Source organism: Callorhinus ursinus, unplaced genomic scaffold (genome assembly GCF_003265705.2).
Source record: "Callorhinus ursinus isolate GAN/ISIS: 27379988/994484 unplaced genomic scaffold, GSC_fseal_2.0 scaffold2, whole genome shotgun sequence".
Classification (NCBI taxonomy): domain Eukaryota; kingdom Metazoa; phylum Chordata; class Mammalia; order Carnivora; family Otariidae; genus Callorhinus; species Callorhinus ursinus.
Window position 1 is genome coordinate 8,333,484 of NW_027397064.1, and position 21,753 is coordinate 8,355,236.

At 45.3% G+C, this 21,753-nt stretch overlaps 1 protein-coding gene across 2 annotated transcripts in view; it reads left to right on the plus strand.

Annotated features, from left to right (window-relative positions):
• The window catches only part of DNER (delta/notch like EGF repeat containing), a 296,928-nt gene extending 280,507 nt beyond the window's left edge, over nucleotides 1–16,421 (plus strand). For both annotated transcript variants that reach the window (XM_073877575.1, XM_025890378.2), the window contains 2 exons: nucleotides 8,890–9,136; nucleotides 15,401–16,421. In XM_073877575.1, the coding sequence (XP_073733676.1) occupies nucleotides 8,890–9,136; nucleotides 15,401–15,512 (359 nt within the window). In that variant the 3' untranslated portion in view covers nucleotides 15,513–16,421. The remainder of the gene's footprint in view (nucleotides 1–8,889; nucleotides 9,137–15,400) is intronic.
• Nucleotides 16,422–21,753: the final 5,332 nt, after the last annotated feature.

The following is a 21,753-nucleotide window of genomic DNA, read 5'->3' on the forward strand; positions in this document are numbered from 1 at the left end:
TGTTTAACCTCATATTTTCATTCAATGAGAAGAGGGCACTGAGTGTGCCCAGGTGGCCCCTGTCAGCGACAGATGGGCAGTGGGGCCAGAGGGCTAACCTGAGTCACCCGTGCCTCCCGAGTCCCAGAGGAGTACCTTTGCTCTCTGCTCTGTGCCCCTCCCCCTCCTTCCTGAGTCTGAAGCCAGCCTTTCTACTGGGATGAGCATGTGCAGATGTCATCCAGAGTTCACTGCTCCTAAGACAGCCAAAACTGTGCCGAACAGAGAAGCATTAGAATCGTATCACAAAATAGAGTCTTTGTGTTAAAAACATGAAAAAGCACCCAGAATATAAACTCGCTTTGCATTTATGTCTTCAAGCGTCTTCAAACGTATTAGGTTCCATCCGTGGCCTTGAGAACAGTCCAGCAAGGATGAGGGTAAAAGAAAATTGGAAAAACATTACGAGCTGCGGAGAGCAAAGTGTTCTCTCTTAGAGATGAGCCCGCAGAAGTTTGAAAATGTCATAATCAAGATTTCATGTATTAAAAGGGTGGGTCTGCCAGGATGGAGGTGAAAGTGAGAACCGACACCGAGTTCGGAGTTCTAGTTGTTTGGGAAACTGGGAAAAACTCAACCGTGAAAGGGGTTTTCTTTTCACTCAAGTTCGTTCAGGGCAAGGGATCTTCCATAAGGGCCCCCCTCCTGGGCTCTCTCAGCCCTCCCCTACTTTTCGTCAGGTAGAGACGGCTCATCTGCTGTGCGAGTTTGGAAGGAGGCAAATACGTACGCAGAGCCCCGTCTGTCTGTCTCCTTCTGGAGGAGACAGCTGCCCCTACTCCTCTGTTCTTTGTTTCAAAAACGACCTCCCACGGGTGGTCCGGCAGTGCCCATGGAGCCCTGGGCCCGTCTCCTTCCCAGCGTGGGCCTGAGGTAGGGGCCACCTTCTCCAACATCTGTTTGACCAGTAATGCTCTCCGGGCTCCTCCCCGCTTATCCTTTGTCTTTTTGCTCTGGTCTCGGAGCTCGAGAGGGGAATAAGGTCGTTATTTTCCGGGCTCCCCATCATCGACTTTCCTAAACACCCGTGGACGGAGTGGTCGTAGCACCAACTGGCCTTGCTGAAGATGGGCAAGAAGTGTTGTCGTGTTGAAGAAAGATACTGAAAGGGATTCCATGGTCAAAGGGCAATGGCTATGAGCTGGTGTAGGATGTTAAGTCCGTTCGGGGTCTGTTGGCAGAAAGCATCCCAGCCTTGGCTCAGCAGGACCTTGGTTCTTCCCCTGGCGGGACACTCATTGTGTGGCTGCATTGAATTGTGCCGAGCCTCAGTTGACTTACCCATAAAATGAGACCAGTTTTCATTCTAAAATTTGGCAATGCTGTTGGAAATGACAAAGTTTGTGCCTTGGGGCAGAGTAATATCTATTTATAACTTTTAGATCTTAATTATGAAGATAAATGTATAGGAGGGTATGGTTAAGAAGTCAGGAATACACAAGAGGCCCTTAGGAAGTTTTTAAGTGAAGTGCCATAATTATAAAAAAATTGAAGTTTTACTTCCTTCCAGTGATGATGATATAGACAAAAGATATACAAAGATGGAATAATAGAAAGGGTAAAAGTTGGCTTCAAATTCTGGCTCCATCATGTGACCTGGACAAACAAATATACCTCTTGGGGCCTTGTCATCCTCACTTATAAGATGGTGATGGGAAGGTGCCGTGAGGCAAACATGTGCACACTTCTGCTATGCAGTAGGCACTAAATAAATGCTAATTTACTGTGGCTTATATATATATACCATGAGCTACTCCCTGGGAGGACCAACCTTCGGCAGCTGTCTTTTTAGATGTTGCATGCCCAGGGCATGGGCCACACTGAGTGGCCAGGTGTGAGGGGGGGCCCATCACAAAATTTTTTGGTCTACACTCAGGCTGTTTGCCTGCGATAGCACTTTCCATTTGATGACTTCATTTGCATCTCTCCATTGGGCCAAAGGCACTAAAATCAATGTCATCACAGATTAAGCTCTGCTAGGTTCCAGTGTTGGATGCTTCCACCCTTGACCTGAGTGTACAAATGGAGAATGTGCAGGTGAGGTCTGCTATGACGTGTAGCTGGAACTGGTGGCCAGCATCTAGAGAACTGGATCTGAATCAAATGGGATGGATCTAGGGACCAAGAGAGGAGAGTGCCTGGGTGGTACAAGGTCAGGTGGGTCGATCCCAGCAGGAAGGCTCAGATGTACACAGAGAACTGTAGCCCACATAGCTACATAGCACAGAGGCCTCCAGGGTGGTCAAAAGTGGTAAAGGAGCCTCCCATCAGCCTGACCTCTGCCTCCAGAGGCCACATTGCCTGCCTCCCTCTCTTGCTTAGCAGTCTGCTTCAGCCAAAACATTGTCCTATTTTCTCTTCCGTGGACAGATCAAGTTTGTTTCTGCCTTCAGGGCCTTTGCCTGTGCACTGCACTATGTCTGGAGTTTTTAGATTTTAGCACAGCTGTCTTCTTCTCTGCACATTGACTAACCCAATAGTCAGTGTTTCTTAGAAATTTGCCCTTTTAGAGATATTTATCTGTTCCCCGTCAGTAATAAGGAGCAAAAATCTAGCAGACCATAAAGATTTACCAAAGCCACCCAGAACATTGATCCAGAACTATCTAAAAGGATCATTTAAATAGCTTTAGTGTTTTATAATTACTCTGAAACAAATGCAAACCCCAGGTCTTGGAAAGTAACAAAACAACCTGGTGAAATTTTAACTATCTCTCATCCATTCTTACCAACTTGGGACTGACAACAATTCTGGTCGGGGGTTTTAATAAAAATTTTGCCTTCCTAGAGTCAAGGTCTAACATTTACAATTCCTGTATATGTTTATGTAGTGTTGTTTTGTACCATCTGTGTAGGAGCTGTGAGGTTTATACAGGTAGAGTTACAGTCACTCTTGCTGACCAAGAACACTTGGTCAGTTAAGGACATTGAACAGTTGAATCTATGGTTAAACTATTAAATTCATGATATTTTGCAGTTGACAAATAGGTGAATAGGTGGTTTATAATTCAACCAATAATCAAGGGCCTCCTCCCATCAAACATTGAACACTAGGCCCAGGATATAAAGGTTAATGAAGCAGCCCCTGCTTTTAGGAGCTCATAATCCATGGGTAGGTCATGCTTTGTGGTGGGGTTGCTGTGGGTTTTCTGCAGGCTGCTCTAGGAACCCAGGGAAGGGGCCCAGAAAGAGTCTACATGGATGTCTTGGGACTCTCCTCCCTAAAACGCACGGAATTTCATAATGGTTGAAGAAACCCATGACATGATTATGTTATATGAACAGTCCTTATCGTACAAATTGGTTAGGTTCTTCAGTTCTCATTTTTGTATAAACTAGGATACTTTAATATATATATACTTTATATATATATATATACTTTAATATATAGTAAAATAAAATTAATTAATCTTCCTCCTCCTCCAGACCTCCACTTCACTCCCCAAAGGTAACGATCATTAGCCGTTTATCGTGTATATTTCCAGATGTATCCAGTCAATTTTGTAAGTCCTCATTTTCTCTCATACAAATGGGACCATTCTATACGTCCTGTCCAGCATCTTGCTTTTCTGCTGAATAATACATAGAATGTGTATCCATGTTGGCTTATGCAGATCTCCCTCACTGCTGTAACACCACATGGCTCCCAGTCTAGCCCCTCCAACCATTTCTTTATATGTGGCCAGAAGCATTTCTTATTTTCTTCTAGTTTTCTGAAAATATATGGTCTGTTTCTTTTTTAAAATTTTTTCCAGTTCTTTTTATTGTGGCAAAATACACATAACATGAAATTAACTATCTTAATCATTTTAAGTGTACGGTTCCGTGGTACTAAGTACATTCGTCGTGTGAGCAACCCTCACCACCGTCCATCTCTGTAACTCTTTGCATCTTGAAAAACCGAAACTCTGTCCCCATTAAATGATAACTCTCCGTGACCCCTTCCCTCAGCCCCTGGCAATCACCATTCTAGTTTCTTTCTTCCTGTTTTTAAATCTCCCCTTGTGCCTCATGCCCCAAGCCTCTGGCACTCTGTTGCTATGAGTTTGGCTTTCTCTTTTTCTTTCGACTCCCCATACAAGTGAGCTCGTGCAGTATTTCTCCTTCTGTACCTGACATGTTTCACTTCGTATCATGTCCTCGGGTTCCTCCACGGGGTTGCAACTGGTAGAGGCGTCTTTTCCAAGTGCAAATCTGAATACTCAGACCTCCTTCCCACCACTGTTTCCGTCCCTGCCAGTGCCAAGCTTATATTGAAGACTAAAGACTGAAGGCCACACTTGAGCCTGTAGGACCTGTGAGAGAGAGCCCTTCCCCCCTCCACCGGCCTCTGGCTTGCTCCCGCGAGAGGCCACTCTGTTCCCCTTGCAGTCCGTTGTCCTGTTCCCCACCTCCTCCCAGGTCTGGGCCTGGGACTCTGTCCCCTCGGCGCTCCCCTGTCCCTGGTTAATACCTACGGACCTGCAGAGCCCAGCTTCCTGCAGACTCTCACCACTGGAGCTCTCCTGATTCCCCAGTGGAATGGAGCTTCCCTCTGTCCTTTCCGGTAGCACCGCAGAGGTGGCCCTTCCTTGGCTCGGCACACTTGGATGTCTGCCGCTGCTTTGTGACCATTTTTGGGGGTCCCTGCACCCCTCAAAAGACTGGGGGCTCCGGAAGCCAACTGTCTCCTTTTCCTCACTCTATATCCCGGCACCCAGCACCATGCCTGGTACATAGTAGGTGCCAAATTAATGGTTGCTTAGGGAATGGATCCTGCGAAGGAGGTGAGCTGTTCTTTCTTTTCCTTTCTTCCTTTCCTCTGCCTTCCTCTTCTGAAGATTAATGAGAGCTGTTAATATTTTCTAATCTCACTCACTGCCTTGCTTGTCCAGATAACTTTGAGCTAGAGAAAACAGAAGGTAATTTGAAATTCTTCCTCTCAAGTAGTCTAGCAGCAGATGGTCTCAAAAATTATCTAGCTGTCTGATGTCTACACATCACACACTCACTCTCTTTTTAAATCACGTAGGTGAACACATGAGCTAGTCTGGCTACATTCATGTAGGTAAATTAAAAACCAGATATAGGCAGTGTGTTTTAGAATGAAATTTATAAGTCTAATGACAGCCCTTTTGGTGGGGTGGACCTTGTAGGTGGGTCTGGTTTTATTCTCAGCCTGGCCACGGATGGCCTCTTATCACCTTGAGCAGCTGCTCCAAGTCCAGCTTCTCTACCTAGCTCAAGGTGCTTTGTTTAGGGCCAATTGAAATGTAAATGTGAAAACACTTTGGAAAATACAAAACCTGAAACAAATTTAGTTGAAACCTAAATACAACTGGTCTAGCAGACCCATAAGTGCGACATTTTTCCCAGAAGAGTTTGTGTACATGTGTCCTGGGTCATGCACCGGCTGGAGCCGACGGCATCATTCCATCCAGCACACTCTGGTGCACCGTTCCTCCCTGAGCTGTGCTGTAGCTGGCGTAGTAAGTGATTCATGCAACCAAACTCCTGGGATGCAGCAAAGCGATATCTCATGAGGGTCTTATGACTTATGCCAGGACCGGGGGCGGCAGGTGCAGATACACTTGCCGCTTCCAGACGAAGGGTTGGATCTTTTCAGATCCAGCCCAATTCCAACCCGATTAGTGTGCCAAGCAGCCACACTCACTTCTATCAGAAAAGTTTTAGCCGACAGTAAGGTAGAAAAAAAAAAGAGCAGGGGTAGGGGAGGTAGGGGAGGAGGGGACAGAGTTTTTCAGGGGAATTTCAAGAAAGGTTTCCCAAAAGTTCCAGCAGCCTGGAAGGCAGAGTTTGGGGAAGTAGAACAGATGATCAGAAATGTAAGCAGTGTGGGCAGCTCAGGCCTAGGACACTCAGCGGCACTGTCTTTCCATGGTAGTGGTCATTAATACGATGTATAGCTATTTATGTGAAGTTAGGCATCAATGATGAGGGCTCATCAAGAACTCGTGTGATCCTGCCACAGTGATCGGAGCAGAGCCCTCTACCGAGTTGGAGTAGACACAGTGCTGGCTTTCCTTGTGTTGACGCTAGATGGGTGTTAGAGCATACTCTGAGCATTGGACTCCAGCCTACAACTGAATTTTTCAGAGAATGGTGAAATACTTGGAAATCAAGTGAGTCATGCTCCTCTTTCAGCCAGAAAAATGAGCGTCTCTCTCAGTGCGCACCAGGTATTGCCCAATGAAATGGCCGTGATCTGCAACTGAGGCTGAGTTCTAGCTTCACAAAAACACCTTCTCCCGTCCGTGGCGACCTTGCTGTGATTTATGCTGGTGCATCTGCCTGTCTGTGAGCTGGTTCGGATGGAGCAGTGAATGCGCTAATAATTAGCTCACTGCTGCGTGGGTTTCGTGAGCTTGGGCAGGCAGCCTCGGATGGCCAAACCAGCCTTCAGGGGTCTTGGTGAAAACTCAGGAGTCAGAAGATCTGGATGCGAACACACTTCATTCATCTCGTTCTTCAGGCTTGGGTCATGGGCCCTTTTCCCATTAGGCTTCTAGGAAAGGGCTCTGCATACTCGGCCCTTGTTTGGGGATCTACCCATGCTTTTCTTCCGATTGTCACTTTTCAAGGTAAAGAACTGGTTCTTGGATTCCGTGCACTGAGGATGTAGCTAAGAGGGGGGACCGAGTACCTGGAGATCACAAACCCTCTCACAGCATACGGCATGGTGAGAAGAATCTGAGCATTTGGTGGGAAGACGGGCCCTTCCACACCCACCCCTGAGTCCCATTTCCAGGCATCTCGAGTCCTAACGTGCAAATGATGGTCTGGAGCTGGGGGCGCTGTGAGTCGAGTAGAGAAGGCATCCCTTTCCACATGAATTTCACTTCTCTCTTGTCTTACTGAGCCCTCTTTATTTTCAAAACTTCCTTTCAAATCCTGTTCACATCATCCAGAACATTCTGCGTGTGTGCAGGTCTGCAAACGGGACATAATTTGGCACTCTTGGCCTGTTTCGGGCAGGAGATTATGTCACATTCTTCCATTTACTTTCCTGCTCAGACCGGTTGGTGTTTTTTGAAAGGGCACAGGGCAATGCTCAGTAATCCTGAGCTCACCGTGTGTGCTCCAGAGGACAATGTCTTCTTCCTCTTTAACCTTCATGCCTCTTCCACCACCACACCTGCTCCTTTTTAGGACTGCCCGCCACGTGCCCAGCAGCAGCCTTTCTTCCTATTCCTATTCTTTACATGTTCTCTAACTTATGCTCCCAGCGAGCCATGGGGTAGCTGTTGCTATTTTCATCTTGTAAATGAAGAAACCAAGTCTCAGGAAGGTCGAGTAAATGTCCCAGTACGGATTGACAGCAAGGGTGGTGTGATCCCAAAGCCCATACTTCTTCTACTATTGTGTTGGAAGAAAATTCCATGGATGTTTTCTTCCAATAACTTACTGCTTATTTTAAAATATTTTTAAAAAAAATTTTTTTAAAGATTTTATTTATTTATTCATGAAAGACAGAGAGAGAGAGAGAGAGAGAGGCAGAGGGAGAAGCAGGCTCCCAAGGAGCAGGGAGCCCGATGCGGGACTCGATCCCAGGACCCTGGGATCATGACCTGAGCCGAAGGCAGACGCTTAACCATCTGAGCCACCCAGGCGCCCCTTAAAATATTTTTATGAAAGGAATATTTTAGTCCTTTGAAAAAAGCTGGAAAAGACTGAGAGGTGGAATGAAAGAAATAAAAATGGCTTGTAATCCCGCCTTCCAGTGATCTCTGCTGTTCACGTGTGGCTGTGTGGGGCAGATGCTAAGGACTTGGATCTGCCCTTGAACTCACCCAGCCCCTGATGCCGATTTCCCATAAAGTAGAGAGAGAAAATAATGCATCTTTGATTGGTCATAATGATTAAGTGAGATGTTTTCAAAGAGCTTAACATAGTAGGGAGGCAACAGATGTTCATCATTACTATCACTCTGTCCTGAGCTTTGCAGTGTGTGGATGGACACTTTGAGCTCACGTGTGACTGTACCATATGGCTAGGTCCTGTTTGGTCAACTGCTTTTGTTTTTTTGTTAGAACAAAACATCTCTCCAGCTCACTGAGAGCTGAATATTTAGGTGGTTTCCCATTTTTTTACCTTTTATAAATTGTTTTTCTGCTTGTGGGGTGGAAAAGGGGTATGGGGGCGGGGCCTCTAGCTGTGGCCGTAACATTTTCTTTCTTTAAAAAAAAATACCTGAAGGAAAGGTGAAGTGGAAATGGTCCAATATGAACTTTATTAACTTTGAACAGTGTTACCTTTGAGTGGTGAATACCTGGGAGTCGTGCTTATTTAATGAACCTTTTTAAAATGTGTAATAATTGATCAATTTAACATTTCAGAAATTGGGATGCTGAGATGAACATCCTTGTATGTAGGGCTTTAGGCATTTATAGGATCATTTCCCCAGCATAAATTCTAAAAACTGGAATTTCTGGGTCAAAAGATATTCCATTAAGTCTACACAAGGGCTGTGTATCAGTTCACACACCCTCATGTCTGCACCCATGTGAACTGTGGTTATCAAAAATTTTAAATAATATTTGGGAACCGATAGAAGAATTGCATTCTTCAAGAACCATGAAACTAAACACTTTTCTACTTGTATTTCTTTGGTGGATTCCTTTTTATATCCTTTGCCCATTTTTCTATGGTGTGTTCTTGGTGTATCTTAATGATTTGTAAGAGCCCCTTATGTATTAAGGACAGTAGCCTTTGATCTAGGTTATCCACAGAAAAGAATTCTTCCCGGTTTGGACAGCCCTTATATTTTATGTTGCCCAAGCAAGGACAGTGAAGACCCTCCCATTCCAAAGGTCATGGCTCACATCCAGTCCTTTGCTTATTTTTGCCTCAGACCTCCAGTGGAAGTCGGGTCACATGGCGGAGAGTCTCACCAACATGCCCCGGCACTCCCTGTACATCATCATCGGGGCCCTCTGTGTCGCCTTCATCCTGATGCTGATCATCCTCATCGTGGGCATTTGCCGCATCAGCCGCATCGAGTACCAGGGCTCTTCCAGGCCAGCCTACGAGGAGTTCTATAACTGTCGCAGCATCGACAGTGAGTTCAGCAATGCCATCGCCTCCATCCGGCATGCCAGGTGGGCTCTGGCGGGGGGAGGGGGGGCAGGAGAGGGAGGGGGGCATAAGGGAGATCCTGCTCCCACCTGCGCACTCCTGGGACTGGGGTGATGTTATGAACAGGACTTCCCACCTGCAAAGAGGATTTCATACACCAAAGCATAGGTTCAAGGCCTACTGGGGACAGACAATTGAACTGCTTTATAAGCAACCCCTTTGCGTTTGCTGCTAGCTTTCTGTTTTCATTGAAGACATTCATTCATTTAATTTGTGTTTATCTGTGCTTTAAATAGCCGATTCTTAATCACGGTGTAGGAAACATTTCTTGATGACTGCTTTTTGGAATGTCTTTAGCGACATTCTTCAAACAGCCTGGATAGAAATAACATTTGATTTAGGGGTTTACTTAAGGAGAAACAAACAGCTATCATTCTGCTGTTAGCGTTCATATCGTATAACTCGGTGTCCTTTTCTGGAGGAAAGACTCCTGGAGAGACAAGGAGTGAGTGTGGTACCACAGAGAGCGCGTGAGGCCCAACTACCCCATTACCTGACTCTATTTCACACAGACCAGTCAAACCTCCACAAGTACTGTTGTTCCTTCAGCTGAAAAAAAGACATAGGTCTCCCTGCTTGGAGAGTTAAGGCAATCAAATTAAATTACTAGTATTAAAGACCTGTGTAAGCAGATGACACCATATTTATTTCTCTCTTATCGAACACTAAAAAAAATCAGCTAACCTAACATTTTGTTGACTTCTGCAAAGGATATCTACTACCAGAACGGTAACGACAGTGTTTGTTAAAGGAAAGCTCTCTCTTCTTTTAACTGCTAGAACAGTCTAAAGCACACAATTCAGAAAGAATGTATGGTAGCGAGGAGTGGGCTCAGCTTGGTGTCTTAAGATTGGGGCTCACGAGACCTAGTGGATGCCTAACCTTTGCTGAGACATGGGGTACTGGTCTTGATCAAAACACACACAGATCCAAATTCTGTCCGAATGGCATAGAAGCTGAGAGGTTCAGAAAGTTTGCTTTCTTCGTGAGGAAGTCCCCAAACCCGAGACTCCAATCTGACTGTGACTTTGCCCCTCTAATGGAAGCAAAAGCCCAACCCTGGCCTTCAGGGAGAGGAGCCACTGGAAGGAAAGAAATTGGGAGACATGGAGAAGCTGCCCCGATGCCCAGGTGGGGCGAGGGTATCTTCTTTCTGAGAGCTGCATCCCCCTTACTTCTAGAACTATGAAGGAGAAGGGGAAGGTGCATCCCCTTCCAAGTCAGGCGCTGCACGGCTGCTCATCCTTGATCCTCCTTCCTTTCAGGGCTGAGCTTGCCAGCACAGCCTCCAGGCAGCCCTGAGACCAGTCCCTGCCGGTCTTGTTAATTTGACTCCTCCACCGGCCTGTACATAAAGGGCCATTTTATTCCTGTCCTCAGTGGGTCCTGGCACATAGTAGGCCTGACTTCCCAGAATTTGAGGTCTGTAGTGAAAGGACAGTCTCTGTTAGGGCCTGGTGTAGGATGTCTTGACCTGCCTGACAGGTGGCTTCATCCTAGGGCAACAGGCCTCGTAAGTGGCCCGCAGGAGTGTTTGCAGTACTCAGAAGTCACGGGATGAGAGGTAGAAGGAGAGGTAGAAGGAAAGGAGAGGAGAGGCGATAAGCTGCTTTGTTGCTCAAGAGCCTTCTCTCTCCATTCCCGGGTGCTGAGTTCACCGGGAAGGAGCAGATTCAGGGGTGCTATACTAGGATGTATTGGGAGACCCAAGGAGTCAGGTTCCCTCTACCCCCATAGGGACCTCTGGCTAAGATTCTTTTGTGTTCAACAGGAGTATTTTATTTCAGCCCCAGAATGGTTTAGTAAGATAGATTCTTCTGAGCTTCCTGCTTATGTAGCCCACTTGGAAGATGTTTAACTGCGTAGTCTTGGAAGGAAAGAATAAACTTGAAAGCATTTACAAACCTGGTTCTTCTTTGGTGCCAATTTTTATCAAAAATATTTACTGCAGAATTCCCAACCAAAAAGCTCCTCCATGCACCAGTGACTGCAGATAAAACCATTGAAGTTAATATAAAACCTTCCGAGATATCTGGAACATTCCCTCATAAATGTTGATTCAGCTCTGACCTGTGGTTTCTACAGCATGGCCGTCTCAAGGTCCTGGCTGGGTCTCTGGCTGGTTGGCCCCTTTGCACTCCCTTTTCCCGGAAACCCTAGAAAGGCATTGAAAAAAAAATTAACCCTTTTGATATTACCTCCTCCCTAGTTTCCAGGAGTGACCTAGAGCTAACGCCCATTTCACAGCCTGCCTCCCAGCTGGTGACACTGGATCAGAATAACTGCAGCTCAGTAGCCACACAGGACGAGTCCCGAGTGGGTCACCTGTGACATTCACGAGTGGCCGAGGAAGGGTCTGGTGATTCTGACGTCAGCACTCAGTTGATGCTGGTGCTCCCTTCTCTCTCTTGTTAAGAGTCCTGTGTTCTGTGACCGCTTTGCTGACGCTCAGGCTAGAGAGAGTTTGCAAGTGACTAGTGGGAGCGAATGGGCCTTCCAGGCTCTGGAGCAAGGTCACGTCTCGGCTGCAGGTTGCTCACTGCTCCCCCAGCTCGAAGGGCCTGATCACAGAACACACACACAAAAAAACAGAACAGCTGTGAAAGAATCTGGTCACGTTTTCTCAAATAGCATCTCGGAGTTCTGGCTTTTCTCAAGGTCAGATCCACCTACATTCCCTGCGGTGGTGTTTTAGCTTTTGACTTTCAGGCGAGTATGAACTAGAAGAACGCACACTCTTTGATCTGCCTTGCAGTTGGTTGCAGTAGCTTGTAGTGGCTTAAGATGTACGAGACTTGTCACCGGGTGTGTTGGACGCGTCAGTGACTTTAATGCCGCTGATGCCACAACTTCCATTACTGCGTCTGATTTTGTTGCTTTGGCCACACACTGTGCTGGATCGTTCGGAGGGCGGCACTATAGGCGATTCTTAGTCTTCATCGAGGGCCTGCAAAATATTTTAGACTTTACAGACCTTACGTTGTCTGGGTCTCTGTGACTATTTAGCTCTGCCTTTGTAGTGCAAAAGTAGCAAAGACGCATTATGAAGGGGCTCAACTGCGTTCCAATAAAACTTTATTTAAAAACAGGCAACAGGCTGTCATTGGCTTGCAGGCTATCTACATTGTTAACCCCTGGTCTCCAGTATAACTTTCTCTATTTTCCAAACTTTTTCTTTACATTTAAAACGTATCTTTGTGATAAGGGGAAAAAAAAACCAAACAAAACCAATGTGTTACATAAAGGAACGGTCACATAAATACTCCTGCCATAACACGGCAAGCTCTTACACTGGTTTAGTGCCTGAGAGTTTAAATGGAACTCTGTAGGTGTTGGCTTGTTTCTTAACACAAAGGAAATATAAAAAACTGTTGGGATTAAACATTTAAGCAGGAATGCGTATTCATTTTTTTCACTACGTGTGAGCTTGCCACGGTGATAGGTGTAGGAGATTGAAGGAAAGTCTTGTTTCATTTTATTGTGTTTAAAGATTTTATTTATTCATGAGAGAGAGAGAGAGAGAGAGCGAGCGATTGAGCAGAGGGAGAGGGACATGCAGACTCCGTGCTGAGCACGGAGCCCAGCGCATGGCTCTATCTTAGGACCCTGAGATCATGACCTGAGCTGAAGCCAAGAGTTGGCTGCTTAACCGACTGAGCCACCCAGGTGCCCCTCATTTTATTGTGTTTTAAAAGCCATTTTACTTCTACGTGGTGGATACTGCACTTTGGGTGGAGACCTCTGCATCTCACCTGAGGAATTTGGCTCGATAGGCTTCTCAGGAGCTAGTTAAGTCATAGGACAGGGATTCCAGCTCCAAGATAGCGCTGGAGCAGTTAGCCCTTTTAAAACCAGGTTACCTTAAAAAAAAAATAATAAAATAAAATAAAATAAAACCATGTTACCTTTATAACCAGCATTATGCTTTTTTTTTTTTAAGTTTTATTTATTTATTTGACAGAGAGATAGCACAGATAGGCAGAGCGGCAGGCAGAGGGAGAAGCAGGCTCTCCGCTGAGCAGAAAGTCCGATGCGGGGCTCGAGGATCATGACCTGAGCTGAAGGCAGACGCTTAACTGACTGAGCCACCCAGGCGCCCCACCAACTTTATGCTTTATGACCCATTCTGGTTTGGAGTCATCTCATTAGCACTGTGCACACAGCCAGTGACTTCTCTAGATACGAAGCAAGGTTCTCGTTCTTCAGTTGATTCCGTGTAAGTACAGTGACTGCGTGGCTGCTTCTGGCCGGTTTCAGCCCTTGCCTCGTTATGCTCAGTGGATCCGAAACACCCATCCTCAAACCTGCCTTGTCGATATTCAGCCCCATGATGACAATTTAAGATGACAGCCCGTTGAAAGATAGCTTGTTGGCAGATTGCATAACGTGGAGGCATTTAACTTCCTAGATTTTGGAGACACAGATTCTTCTTTAAACTATGAAGTCATATAAAAATAAAATGGATATTGTAAACACATATTCAACCTTTTAAGTTGCTTAAATTTTTCCTCTTGGCCAACCAACTGATTAGTAGGCAATCTGTGATTTGCTGACCCTCCCATCAAAGTTTCCCCAGGAAACTATCCCACGGCACCTATGTGAGGACCTGGAGGGCTTTTCCCTGGAATTGCTTGACTTTTGAAATGAATCAATATTATTAGTGGTGTATTGTTACCAATGAATCTAGCTGTTTTATGAGAAATAGATTGTCAAAATATTTGTGCCTTAAAGTAGCTTCTAAAAGTTTCAGCCTTGGAAGAAAGTGTTCAGATCCAGTTGACTTTTACATTGTTGCCCTTTCCCTAGTCTCAGATGATGCAGGCCTTGCTCAGTTTAGATAAACAGACCACAGGCTGGAATCCAGCCCGCATGTAGGCAAGCACCAGTGAGACTTCACATTTTTAGACATGATTTTCTCAAAAGCTTTTTCATCTTATGGTACCATCCTTGGATTTCTTGGTGGCAGAATGCATTAACTCTTTAAGCCTGCATTTTGCCTGGTACCCATCTGGCATGGTTTGTGCCTTGGTGCCCCCGAAGACCAGTAAATCTTGAGTGAATCAGAGCAAAAGATTGATGAATGTTTAAAAACAAAAGGTCCGATGAAGAATGCATCATTTTCTCCTTTCCCGCTCCGTTCTCCTTCTCCTTGCTGAATGTAAGAAGACCGCCTTTCCAAGACAGCAGAGGGAAAAGGGGGAATGGGGGCTGGGGAGGTAGGCTGAAAGCCATGGTAAATAAGCCCCTTGAAGTCTTCAGGCCCCATCCCACCAGCCTTTTTAAAATGTACAGTACTTTACGTGTTTCTTTTTTTGAACCTTATTGAACTTGAAACGGTTAAAAAATGTGGTCTATCTGAGGGAGGAGGCGCGGTGGGTAAATGTGGAAGATTGTTTAAATCATATGGTACTCCAGGGACTTTAGGGAAGGTGAGGACTTCAATGGGAATAGACCACCCAGAAGTTGAATTGGCTTTATTTTAGTACTCTTCCATCTTAAGACTGGTTTGGCAGGAAGTCCTGAAATTGGATTTTGACACCCCTGGCTTCTGGGCGTCAGTCCTGTTGCTGAGGGGATTCTTATATACACAGATCTTTTGGGACAATGGCTTGTGCTCAGAGAAAAACAAACAATGGCTGGTGTGTACGTGGGGTGTGCGGAGGAATGGGTAGGTGGGGTTGAGTGATGGGCGCCGAGTACTATGGACAAACATCTCCTTATCTGAAGTCCTTTCCTCTCTCTGCGCTTCTTCTCATGTTGGGACCTCAGATGACCTCTGAGCCTTCCTAACCTTCCTGGAAGTCCCCAGGAAGACTAGTGTATGTTCCAGGCACTAAAATGGTTGTAAAATAAACTTGCCTCTCCAGATGGTTAACGGGTCTCAGAAGAAAAAGACAAATAGATACACGTTGTCTTAAAACCTATTATAGGGCTGTGGGGCCGACTGCTTTGCCAGGATTTAACCTGGAAGCTTCAACACTCATTTGGACACCATGTTCCATGAAATCCTTTTTTTACCTCCTGCACTGGAGACTAACGTGCATACTAATTCAGCGCTGATATCCAGATCTCTTAAATTTCTGTGCTTGCTAGAGAATATCTTTCTTAGGGTATTTTTATTGTTCCATCTGATTCTTGAATTTAAGTTAATTCTCACCACTTGCCTTTCATAGGACTTGAGATCCAGTGTTCATCTAACCAGGGTCCTCTCTCCCCTGTGGTTTCAGGTTTGGAAAGAAATCCCGGCCTGCGATGTACGACGTGACCCCCATTGCCTATGAGGACTACAGCCCCGATGACAAACCCCTGGTCACGCTGATTAAAACGAAAGATTTGTAATCTTTTTGGGGGGATTATTTTTCAAAAAGATGGGATACTACCCTCATTTAAATATTTTTAAGAAAATAAAAAGCTTAAGAAATTTGAAATGGTAGCTGCTCAAGAGTTTTCGGTAGAATATCGAAGAAATAATTTTCTGCAGCTTTTAGTTTGGAAAAAATATTTTAAAAAAAACAAAATTTGTGAAATCCATAGACTACGTTTTAATGTACTTTCAGCTCTTTAAACTGTATGCTTCGACTAGTGTGTGCTCTTCCCATGGTAGATATCGTCATGAGACGCAGTTGGCTTTCTGTGGCTGTTACAGAGACTAAGTCCAATTGAGGAGAAGTTTCTATGTGACGTGTGAGTGCCGGCTTTCTGAGTAGTTAGAAAATACATGTAGAGTATGACCCATATAACAGTATACCCATTAACCTAAAACGAAGTCTGAGATGTTTATTTCGTGAATAAGAAACTAGTTGCATTTATTATCCCTAACCCGAATGAAATTAGCCTTTGCCTCATTCTGTGCATGGGTAAGTAACTTATTTCTGCACTGTTTCATTGAACCTTGCAGAAATGTTCTTTTGAGTTCGTTTTTGTCATTTCCATAACAGTCATCAAGCCAGGCCTTGAAATCATGCAGCAAAAGGGCCTCGTGAGGCAAATTATGATCACATTGAATCTATATTTCCTTTTAAAAGTCAAGGTTTTTATACTGTGAGTAAATTAAATTTACGTTGGAGTTGTTTGTTGCTAAGAGGTAGTCAATATAAGAGAGTACTAGTTCCTTCCGTAGTGAGTATTTCTCATAGTGCAACTTTATTTATATCCAGGACATGTTTGTGGCTGTATTGGATTGATATGTGCTTCTTCTGATTCTTGCTAATTTCACAGAATATTGAATAAATGTTACCAAGTCCAGGATGCGCTTGTCTCTCGTTCTTTTAAAATTATGGAGAACGTTTTGGGTTTGATATTGCTTGTCAGTCTCCCTGTTTTTCACATCTTAATGCTGCCAAGGAGCCATTCCTTTTGCCTTCCTGATTTCCTAACTGCCAGGGGACCATCCCTACCGTCCTTTAAACATGAAAGATGGGGAAGAAAAATAACAAGAATTCTCCTTTTATTTTTTTCAAGATTTTATTTATTTTGAGAGAGAGAGAGAGAGTGTGCATGTGCACATGAGCAGGGGGGAGGGGCAGAGGGAGAGGGAGAAGCAGACTCGCCGCTGAGCAGGGAGCCTGATGCGGGGCTCCATCCCAGGATCCCGGGATCATGAGTTGAGCCGAAGGCCACCCAGGTGCCCCTTAGAATTCTCCTTTTAGCATTTACGTCAGAGCCAGCCAGCGATGTGCAGGACACCTGCGGCCTCAGGAAATGTCTCATGTATGCCGCTGTCCAGGGGAGGTCAAATGAAATTGCCTTAGCAAACAGCAATTTGGTCCTTAGGAACTTGAAAGCAGCTTGCAGCCAGCCACCCTATATTCAATTCTATTTTGCATCCAAATGCTGCACCAAAGGCCAAGTCTTTGTTTTTTTTTTAATTCGTTTTATCTACACACGGGAACATTTGGTAAGGCCAGGGAGAAGGCCCTGGAACCAGGTGCCAGGGAGGGTTTCAGGCAAAAAGAAGGATTTAAGATGGGTTCCTTTCCCTCTCTTCCCTCAAACATCTGTCCCCAGTCCTACAAACGACATAGCAACACACCCACACTGTTGATTATTAAATGATATGTTAATATTTTTAGTTTGTATAAGCTCCTGGAGACGAATTTAGAACAAAATATGAACATGGTCGGTTGAACATCCGTGGGAACATCACAGACCTTGCTTATTTCCATCTCTTTGTGGGAGACAGTCGGTGACGCGGCACATGGACCCCTCCATCCACAGAAGAGGGGCCTAGGAACCTGGGTGGGAGTTCAATTCATTTTCCTCTTGACTCCCCTCCTCCACGCCCGGGGGCAATGTCCGGGCTGCTCTCTCTTCCTCTAGAAGCTGCTCCATCCCATCCTCTCAACCCTTCAAATTCTGAAATGCGTTGTGATGCCCCTTGAAGGACTTGCTTGGAAATCTTGTGTCAATCTCTATTGTAATTTGTAAGACGTCCCACTGAGCATTCGCTCTGCGTCAGGCAGCTGGTGACTGGTGACGAACTGCAGGAAAGGGGCCCTGGCTCGCAAGGTCACAGCTTCTTGGCAACCAGCACCTCATCTAATCATCAAACAAATAATGGTAGCCCCCCTACTTTTGAGAGCCCGGTGAAGGTGAAGGAAAGGTAAACTCTGGGCTTTGTTATTTGGAAAATGGGGACAAAGACAGTGCCCCTGGGAGGATCATCAGGAGCATGACGTTTCAGAATGTGTGTAAATCACTCAGCTCACCTCCAGCACACATTAATCATTCAGCAAGGTAGCTCTTGCTTTTGCTGCCGTGCTTACATTAGCTAGAGACCGTGTCCAAAGTTGTCAGTCGGCTCGCTCTGATGGCGGTGATCTGTAGTCAGTGCATCGTGGATGGTGGAGACCTCCGAAAGCATGGTGCCCTTTCTCCTGAGTGTGCACCACACTCCCCCATTTTAAGTTTTTGCTTGGCACAATTTGTGAAAGCAGCATTTGATGAGCCAGAGTACTTCACTTGTTGAACTGGTGATAGTCTCACACCACAGTGGAGTTGGAATTAGCTCTTTTCTAACACGGGTTTTCACAAGACGAGACAACTGTACGTCACAACAGGGACCCCCGCCATCAGAAGTGTTCCAGCTCGTTCTGTAGTTTTTACACAGTTCTTAATTCTTGCAAGGAAATGGCACGCACAGAGAAATTATTTCCAGTTGATTGTAACAGTTGAGAGCTGGTTTCATGGACGTATGTACCAAACACGGTCCATCTCTGCTCCACACATGTTGGCACCTGCTGGCCCTGGATCACCAATTCTGACCGTACTCATTAGAACAGGGACGTACTTTTAATCTCTTGAGGAAACTCCCTACCGTTTTCCATAGTGGCACCAGTGGGAATGTGCTAAGATGATCTAATTCAACCTGTTGCCGGCCCATTTTGCCCCACCCGCCCCCCTCCAGTGGTCTCTGCGCGGATGGAGGAAAGATAAGAGTTCCACAGAGGACAATTTGAAAAACACTGGACCGGCTAATCCATCCCTAAGACTCTTCATTCCCCTATCAATCCACCCATCTGTCCAACAGGTGTTAATGGAGCACTTAGCATGTATGAGGCCTTTGCTGGGAAGTTTCTTTGATGTGTAACATCTAAGTTAGGACTTGAAGGATGGGTAGGAATTACCCAGGTGAAGGGAGAGGAAGGTAATGTGGAGCCTTAAAGAGTGAGAGTAGGCACTTCTGAGGAACTCACAAAAAATGAGTCAGGCTGGATCATCAAGTGCAAGGTCAAGATGAGCATGCCCCACTCTATGACCCAGCAAGTTCTCTCCAGGGTAAAGATCCAAGAGCAACCAAAACATGGGTTAAAAAAGTCTTCTACAGGAATGTTTATAACAACTTTTCCATGATAGTCTCCAGTATACTAGAAAACCATTAAAAAAATAAAACAGAAAGAGGTACTGAAATACGCAGCAACGTGTCTGAATTTTGCAGGCGTAGGTGTTGAGGCAAAAAAGTCAGACACAGCAGAGGACATAATGCATGATTTCCATTTATGTGAGATTCCAGACTGGGCACAACCAATTCACTGTGCTAGAAATCCAAACATTTGTTGTCTGTGGGTGCAGAGAGCAGTGGAATGACGGGAAAGGGCCCAGAAGGACTTTCCTGGGATATGGAAATAGTCTGTATCTTGATTTGAATGATAGTAACAAGAGAGTCTACGTTTGTCAAAAGTCATCAGACTATACACTGAAGATCTGTGCGTTTTATGGTATATAAATTTTCAAAAATCAATGAAGTTTTAAAAACGAAGATTTAAAAAAAAAACGTGCAAGAGGGAGAGTGGGCAGATTGAAGATGGAGAGGTGGGTAAGGATCAGAAGACTTCTGGGGTCAGGGGCAGACTTCCGTTGTGCTAGGATAGGGAGGAAGTGGAGGTCATGTGTTGGTGGCGGAGGATGGCCATGCTGCAGGGGTGCAAGGAGATAGGAAATTCAGTTAGTGCATTAGAAACCTCAGCTTCTGGATTGAATCAGCGGCTCCATGAGTTTGTAACGTAGGTTTTGCTAGGATGAATTTTTATGCTAGTTATTAAAATTTTCTAATCCACAGATTAAAATTTAACCCACAAACACATTCCCAGTCTGCTGTTTGGCAGTAGAAAAGGACAGACACCCGATTGTCATCTTTCTGGTGGCTTATTAGAAAATTTCCAAATTGTTCAAGAGGATATTCACAAAATTGAAATGCTTTTATTGTTAGACTCGTCCATGTGGAAAATATTCCATGGATAAATTATTTTTTAATAAGGCCATTTCCTATTTACCCAAGTCAAAATACCCCTTAACAATTTAAAATTCTTATATTGTGGTTTCCTTATACTTGAGTCAAGCAACTCTCACAGTCTTTCAGAAATGTGACTTCCATGGAGATGCATGCAAATTGCAGTGAGATGCACGAAACTCCCTCAGGGACATACGGGTGTAATAAACATACAAAGTGGTCCTTGGATCAAGCTGAGTTTTAGGCAGATCTACTCCAACAGACACACACACACACACACACACACACACACACAGACATTCTATGGAGGAAATTATTCTGTTCAAACCTCGCTCTACAGGGGAGCTGATGGAGGCCCAGGAGGAGTGGTAGATGACTTTCCCAAGGTCAGTGGGACATCAGTGCTATTAAGAAACAGAAGATAGGTTCATGGAGCTGGAAGGATGAGCAGCACAGTTCCCGGCACATTGCACACAAAAAATAGTAACTCATTATTCTTCCTAATGGGCTCTTGTCTGCATTGGCCATTCCGAGGTCCACTGTGTGCACAGAAGACTGGGGAGCGGGACGTAGAGAAATCAGGAGCTGACTTCAGGGGAAATTACTTCACGTACCTTTGCTCATTGGCCACATGAACACTTTACTACAACTCAATTTCCGGAAGACTCACGAGTGCTTCAGCTGTGAACTCAGGGGATGAAGTGTAGAAAGCTTTCAGGACAGATAATATTCGTGTGGCGAGGCTTCCTTCCCTCAAACCAGGCAGCTAGGGACATGACTCATGTGCTTTGTTCTTTATATGAATTTTAAGGTGTATTACAAGTAGACTACCCTTAGTTCTCAAATCGTCTCACATGCTAGTGATGAGAACTACTTGTGAAACTGAATAAGAACGGTAATTCAGTTTTAAATGTGGAACTGTCCAGTTTGGAGGCAGTGGGTAAGCCTGAGGCCTACGGCCGATGGTTTCTGAACAATAGGGCCAGCTGCTTTTCGAGTTCTGATTTTCAGGGTTCAGCAGACTCGACCTCTCGAAAGGCTACTACCACTCAGGTTCTCTCCATAAGGGGTGGGTGATCTCCATGCCGTTCCTCATGGTACTTCTGAAGGCAGTCACCGCTTCATATGGACAGGATCAATTTCTGGCTACTTTCTTCCCAAGAAGACTCATTCCCAGATTCATTGCTTCCAAGGCACCAAACAGCTTTTCCTTCAGCCTCTTCTGTTTTGTTTAGGCATTTGCCCAACTAGATTGTATGACCCTTCGGGGAGGAGCCCCATCTTTTCTCCCTGTCCCACTCATCAAAGGTAACCACTATTTGTAGAGTGGGTGTCCTTGCATACCCCTCCTGGGCCCTTCCCGCCCCATCTCATCTGGGGTGTTTGAAGACCACCAGTGAGCCCTGATGCTCCCTTACCTGATTCCTTTATTTCCATTATTCCAAATGAATGTGTTTGTATCAAATCAGAGCTTCCTGAACTTGCCCAATGATGGGAATTAGTGGCATGCGTATGAGAATAATGAACTCCATGACCTTCTTAGGTAGAGTAATTCAACAAACATCTGTCCCGGGCCTGCTTGGGGCCAAGTTCTAACAACTTAGGGTGAACAATAGGGACTCAGGTTGATGGTGTTCAAGGAAGAGCGGTTCGGGAGGAGGGTATGTTGAAAGTTTTGGATAGGAGGTGGGCAGAGGGTACAGAATGTTGAAGAGCCCAACCTGGCTCTCCATGTGCTCGAGTCTGGGCCTGCTGCATGGGCAGTGCCTGTGGGTCAGCTCAGAGTAGGGAGGCTTCTGTCTTGCAGGAGAGAGTGATAAATTATTGCTGGCTATTTCTGTTCCAGTCCTG